Source organism: Palaemon carinicauda, chromosome 11, assembly GCF_036898095.1.
Source record: "Palaemon carinicauda isolate YSFRI2023 chromosome 11, ASM3689809v2, whole genome shotgun sequence".
Lineage (NCBI taxonomy): Eukaryota > Metazoa > Arthropoda > Malacostraca > Decapoda > Palaemonidae > Palaemon > Palaemon carinicauda.
In genome coordinates this window covers 36,657,734-36,664,842 of record NC_090735.1, presented here as the reverse complement: position 1 = coordinate 36,664,842, position 7,109 = coordinate 36,657,734, and the positions used below count along the sequence as shown (strand labels likewise).

General features: G+C 38.1%; 1 protein-coding gene across 1 annotated transcript in view; it reads left to right on the top strand.

The window, feature by feature from the left end:
- The first annotated feature begins 4,821 nt into the window (after nt 1-4,821).
- Nucleotides 4,822-7,109, top strand: part of LOC137650002 (uncharacterized) — a 3,339-nt gene continuing 1,051 nt past the window's right edge. The window contains exon 1 of the mRNA XM_068383014.1: nt 4,822-6,053. Within this exon, the coding sequence (XP_068239115.1) occupies nt 4,824-6,053 (1,230 nt within the window). The 5' untranslated portion in view covers nt 4,822-4,823. The remainder of the gene's footprint in view (nt 6,054-7,109) is intronic.

The following is a 7,109-nucleotide window of genomic DNA, read 5'->3' as shown; positions in this document are numbered from 1 at the left end:
ACAAGACCCCCAGTCTTCACAAAATTCAGACATTTGGCACCGGAATGATTGGCAGCCGCTAAACAGATGTTCGCCGAAATAGAGGAGATGGGCCTTTGTCAAAAGAACTCCAGCCCATGGTCATCACCCTTACACATCGTTCTGAAGAAAGACTGCTCCATCTGTCACAGGGGTATGAAGTTGAATCCTAACAAAACTCAAAGTATGATTGTAAGTAGGTCAAGGACAGTGGCTCTTCAACATCCAGATCTCAGTATTGATAATGTTTCTTCAACTTTGTATGACTTTTAAAATTTTGGGTGTGATTTTCGACAGCAAATTTACTTTTGAGAAACACATTAGGTCTGTGTCTTCTTCCATTGCATAAAAAATTGGCTTATTGAGAAAGTCTTTCAAGATTTTTGGTGATCAATCTATTCTGAAGAAGTGTTTTAATTCTTTCATTCTACCTTATTTTGAGTATTGTTCTCCTGTTTGCTGTTCAGCTGCTGATTCTCATCTGAATTTGTTGGACAGAAATTTACTGTCTATTAAATTTCTTATTCCTGATCTAGATATTAATCTTTGGCACCGTCGTTCAATTAGTTCATTATGCATGTTGAAGATTTTTCATAACTCTGACCATCCTTTACATTCAGATCCTCCTGGACAATTCCATCCTGTTTGTAATACTAGGCAGGCAATTAATTCTAATAGCCAGGCCTTCTATATCATGAGGCTCAATACTACACAGTATTCTCGGAGTTTTATTCCATGGAGCTGTGACCAAGTTGTGGAATGATCTTCCTAATCTGGTGGTTGAATCAGTAGAACTTCAAAAGTTCAAAGTTGCAGCAAATGTTTTTATGTTGAACAAACTGATATAAGTCTTTTTATAGTTTATTTATGACATATTTGTTTTGACGTTATTACTGTTTTTAGAATAATTTATTGTTAATTTGTTCTCATCATTTATTTATTTACTTATTTCCTTTTCTCACTGGGCTATTTTTCTTTGTTGGAGCCCTTGGGATTATAGCATCTTGCTTTTCCAACTAGGGTTGTAGCTTGGCTAGTAATAATAATAATAATAATAATAATAATAATAATAATAATAATAATAATAATAGCCTTACCTTACCTTATTGCCTTATTTTTTGTTTGGGTTCCCCGAGGTCTCTCAGTGTGAGGCACCTCGTATATCCACCGGAGAGTTGCTAATGCATCTTCCGGTGTATTTTGCATCTTCCAGTCTTGGATGGTCTGGGATGCATCTTAGGTATTTATCGAGCTTATTCTTAAACACATCTACGCTCACTCATGATATGTTTCTTAGATGAGCTGGCAGCACATTAAATAGTCGCTGCATTATCGATGCTGGTGCGTAGTGGATTAATGTCCTGTGCGCCTTTCTTAGTTTACCTGGTATATTTTTTTGCACTATTAATCTACCTCGGCTTGCTCTTTCTGATATTTTTAGCTCCACGATGTTTTCAGTAATTCCTTCTATTGGCTTCCATGCTTGTATTATCATGTAGCATTCTCTTTTCCTTTCTAGACTGTATATATATACATATATATATATATATATATATATATATATATATATATATATATATATATATATATATATATATTATATATATATATATATATATATATATATATATATATACATACATATATATATGCATATATATGTATATATACATACTTATATATATATATATATATATATATATATATATATGTATATATATATATATGTATATATATATGTATACATATTTATATTTATATATATATATAAATATATATATATATGTAATGTCCTAACATATTTCTAATTGTTACCTTTATATTAAGCCTCCACAACCGCCATCTGTTGTTTGGTTATGTCTCCAGACTTATATTTTAGTCCTTGTTTTCCTAGCACCGCTAGTGAATTATTGTAAAATTACTTATTTTTATTGTTGATCCTTGGGAAAACTGACTTAACAGCTTTCCATGCTTCGGTAAGTGGAGAGCTCCTTAACCTTTGGTGGTGAATACTTGTTTCTTAATTTAAAGCATTGTAATATTGGGCTATTCTTTATAGTGAGAAGGGAGTAATATACTTTTGATTGTACTAATGGTTGTATCTATCCTACGGTAACCATTGAGGCATATAATAATTGTTCGATCACGAGTGTCAACTAAAAATAGAAAAAGGTTAACATCAAGGAAAAACGGAAATTCATTACAGTGGGGGCCTTGCCGGGATATGAAGTGAAATGAAGTGAAGTGAAGTGATTTAAGCTCGTTAGTATAGTGATCGAATTTAGTGAATTTCCGTTAGTGTACAATCAATAGATATACCTCCACCGTTGTTGAGCTCTCCCTTCTACGATCAAGGTGCCGTATTGTTTACGTCATCGCAAGTATTATTGATAGTTTGGAGGAAGTTCAGCGCAAGGAATCGGTACTTAGTCTCCGTTCTGTTGCCTTGACGTTACCGACTATCGCTTTTTTGCGTTCCTTAGTCACCCCAGACGTATTAGAATGCTTCGGGATTAATTTCCTTCATAGGGTACCCATCCCCTCTTGCCGATTGTTTGGAGGAAGTGCAGTGCAAGGAATCGGTACTTAGTCGCCGTTCTGTTGCCTTGACATTCCCGACTGTCGCTATTGCGTTCTTATGTCACCCCAGTCATATTGGAACACTTAGGGTAACCATCCCCTCTCATCATTCAGGGAGTGATTTCCCTCAGGGACTACTGTCCCTCTTTTACAGAATACGAGAACCCAGGAACGCGTTTTCCTAGTGCTTTAAGAGAGTTTCGTGAAATTGATTTTGTATAACCTCAGTGTGCGTTCCTTAGTGTATTTTACATAGCAAAGTGTATTTTACATAGCAAAGTGATAGTTAAGTGAAAGTGACGTTGTGCAACCTCCAGTGTGTGTTAAGTGGTTCTTGTATATTTAAGTGAATTTTTGTGAAAAGTGACGTTAACTAGTGCATCGTGCGTTGTTACTCATAGTTTCGAAAAACTTAGTGACTTATGTTGTTTATGATTTCGTTAAGGTAACGTTAAGTGGCAGTTTTGACTATTAGTGTATATTTCTTTAAAGTGGTAATATATTCATACCCGTGACAGTAAGTGTTAGTGATTTATTGACATGGTGTTATTGATTCGGTGATTTAGTGACGTCATGTTTTTGATTCGGTGATTTAGTGAAGTGTTATTGTTTCGGTGATTTAACGACGTGTTATTGTTTCGGTGATTTAACGACGTGTTATTGTTTCGGTGATTTGGTGACGTGTTATTGATTCGGTGATTTAGTGACGTGTTATTGATTCGGTGATTTATTGCCCTAGTACTTAAGTGATTCGGTGAATAGACCATGAAGGGATATTAATTTAATAATTCTGCGTTTAGCCATTGGTGATTCAGTGTTTTAGCGATAGTGATTCGGTGACAGTGACAAAGTGCTCGTAGTGGATCAAAAGTGCTTTTTATGATCCACCATGTCTTTCAATGCAGGGAAGTTTTTTGAGGACCCTCGGGGGCACCTCTTATCGTTGAGAGATGCCAAGAAAAATGAATTGCGAAAGATTGCTGAACAAGCAGGGATTCCTGTATTGCCCTCCATGGTGAAAGCAGAACTTCTGGGTAGAGTTTTGGATTTCCTGGTAGCCAAAGCTTCCGTTTCATCAGAAGAAACTGCTCCCCTTCGGTCCCTTACGTTAGGGAGAGGTGAAGCTAAGGCTATAGAGGATCCAGAATTGGTGAAGCTCAAGTTGCAGCTTGAATTGGAGAGAGAGAAAAAGGCAACTCATCAAGCTGAATACGAGCAGAAAGAAAGGATGATAGCCTTGGAACGACGGGAAAGAGAAGAAAAGATACAAATGGAGAGACAGCTGGCCAGTATCAGGTTGAACGAGAAAGGCAAAGAGAGAAAACTTGGCGAATGTTTTTCCCTCACTAAGGCTCTTAAACTACTACCACCGTTTGATGAAAAAGAACCAGACGTGTTCTTTGGTATTTTTGAGGACACAGCCACAACCTTGCATTGGCCAAAAGAACAATATGTTCTACTCATTCGGAGTGCACTGAAAGGTAAGGCTGCTCATATAGCTTCGCAAATGTTAGAGGAACGAGATTACTATGTCCTAAAGAAAGCTGTCCTTGATGCCTATACCATTACAGCTGAAGGGTATAGGCAAATGTTCAGGAACTCCATCAAAGGAACCACCCAAACTTATTTGGAATTGTTTCAGGTCAAATTAAAACAGTTTAGAAAATGGCTAGAATCTGAAAACATAACTACCTTTGAACAATTACAGAACTTAATGGTACTAGAAGAGTTTTTGAGGAGAATTCCTTCCAACATTTCTATGTACATCAGAGAACGGCAGGAGAAGGAGGGGAAGAAGGCAGCTCTTCTTGCTGATGAATATCACCTCATCCATAAGGTAAAGAAACATAACTCTACAGATCAGGCAAGTATTAATATTTATTGTTCCTTCTGTAAACAGAAGGGACATGCCATTAAAGACTGTCCTAACCCCCGATGTCAATTTTCTAAGGTTATGCAGCCTTCTCAGCAAACAGCAGGGAACAGACCAGAGACTACTCAGAGCAAAAACCAAAGAAGGATTGCTCTCCATTGTTCTCAAGTCACAAATGACTTCTCTGATTTCCTTTGCTCTGGTACTGTCAATAATTACCCTGTAAAGTTGTTAAGGGACACAGGATCGTCACAAACTATAGTAAGTGGTAAATTGAAACCTCTGGCTCAGCCTACTAATAAATGTTACCATCACTGATCTATGCAGTAAATTAGTGTTACCTCTGGTTAATATGCATATAGATTGCCCTTACTTTACTGGAAGAACCGAAGTAGCCTTACTGGATAGAGAATTGCCTTGTGAGAAAGCTGATATTCTGTTAGGAAATGATTTAGCTGAAGGAACTGTCTTACCTAATCTCATTATTTCTCAACCAGGGTGTGTTATAGAAAATGAGCAGAACCAACAGGAAGTTCTACCTTGCCAAGCCACCACTCGTTCTGCTGCTACTAAAGCTGCAATTGGAGTTCCCACTGATGACGACACCTCAAACTCCTTACCAGACTTGGTTGGTCTCCATCATGATGAATTCGTCAATCTTCAGAGATCAGATGATAGCCTTAAGGGATGCTTCAATAAGGTTGAAAATCCCTCGGATAAGAGCCATAAGTTACCCTTATTTTATCTAGAGAATAATATCCTCATGCGTCATTACAGGTCTCCTACACTGACTGAGAAAGACTCGTGGCGCGACTGTCATCAACTGGTTGTACCTGGCAGCCTCCGATCTTCAATCATGAAATTAGCCCACTCTGCTGAGAGTCATCTAGGCATCACGAAGACATACAGGCGCCTCCTAGAAGATTTCTACTGGCCCAGAATGAAGATGGACGTAAAGAGTTTCGTAGAGAGGTGTCATGTGTGCCAAGCTACCGGAAGACCTAATGAAAAGATACCACCAGCCCCTCTAGTGCCCATTGTGGTCCCTAGTACACCTTTTGATAAAATAATTATAGATTGTGTTGGGCCTTTGCCAAAAACTAGCCGGCGTAATGAATATATACTAAGTGTTCTTTGCCCCACTACTAGGTTCCCTCTAGCATTTCCACCTAAAAATATCTCTGCTAGAAACATTATCCAACAACTGATAAAAGTTTTTACATTGTTTGGTTTTCCTAGGGAACTTCAATGCGATAGAGGTACCAACTTTACCAGTACTTTGTTCCAGAGTGCTCTCCATCAATTTAATATCTTTAATGTTCTCTCTTCAGCCTATCATCCTCAATCCAATGGGGCCTTAGAGAGATTTCATCAGACTCTAAAGAACTTGCTACGACGATATGGAATGGAAACTGAGAAGGAATGGGATGAAGACATCGACTTACTTCTGTACATACTTCGGAGCGTGCCAAATGAGTCTACAGGAGTTTCTCCATTCGAGATGATGTTTGGACGAAGACCCAGGTCAAACCTCAGCATGATAAAAGAACAGATACTAAAAGGTTCTAGGAAAGAAAATCAGGTAAGCCTTCCCCAATACTTGAAGTCCTTGGAGGAGAAGTTGTTGCATATCCATGCCTTCGCTCGAAAGAACTTGCAGCATGCTCAAGAGCTTATGAAGGATAGATATGATAAGAAGGCAAAGGTAAGAGAGTTTAAGTGTGGAGATAAGGTGCTGGTATATCACTGCGTACCTGGCTCTCCATTGAGAGAGAAATTCATGGGACCTTATAAGATTATCAGGCGGACCACAAAAACAAACTATGTTATTGCAACTCCTGACAGACGTAAGCCAACTCAGCTTGTACACGTGAACTTAATAAAACCCTATCATGAATCTACCACAGGTATAGTTAATCATGTAATTCATGATTTTAAATCTGCCAAGCAGAGTTTGTCACTAACGCCTCTTAATCACAGGTCACAGAATGAGATGCAGAATGAGGTGCAGACTCCTACCAAGGTTGGTACAGACGTGAGCCACGAGGATGACGAGACTGATTTCAGTGTGAAGTCGACTTTGTCTTGGAAGGACATGAACAATTCGGAAATTCTAAAGTCCCTTCCACGGTTCCTAGACTGTTCAACAAATCAAAAGAAAGACTTGAGTATACTCATTAGCAAGTAGCATCAATTTGTTCAGATAGGCCTGGAAGTTGCACCAAAGTAAAGCATGATTTAGTACTAGAACCTAATACAAACCCCATCAGACAATCTTTTTACAGGGTATCTCATCACCATCTGCCTATCTTGAAACAGGAAGTGGAATACCTGCTGGAACATAACCTCGCTAAGCCCAGTACATCCCCATGGGCTTCTCCATGCATTCTGGTAAGGAAAGCCAACAATACCTACAGTTTGTGTACTGATTATAGAAAACTTAATTTAAAGACTGTAAAAGACTCTTACCCGTTGCCCAGAATAACTGATATAATAAATTCTGTCAGTAATACCAAATATTTAACTCAAATAGACCTACTGAAAGGCTACTACCAGATTAAGCTAACCGAAAGGGCCAAAAAAGCTTCAGCATTCATCACTCCTTTTGGTTTATTTGAATATAATGTATTACCATTTG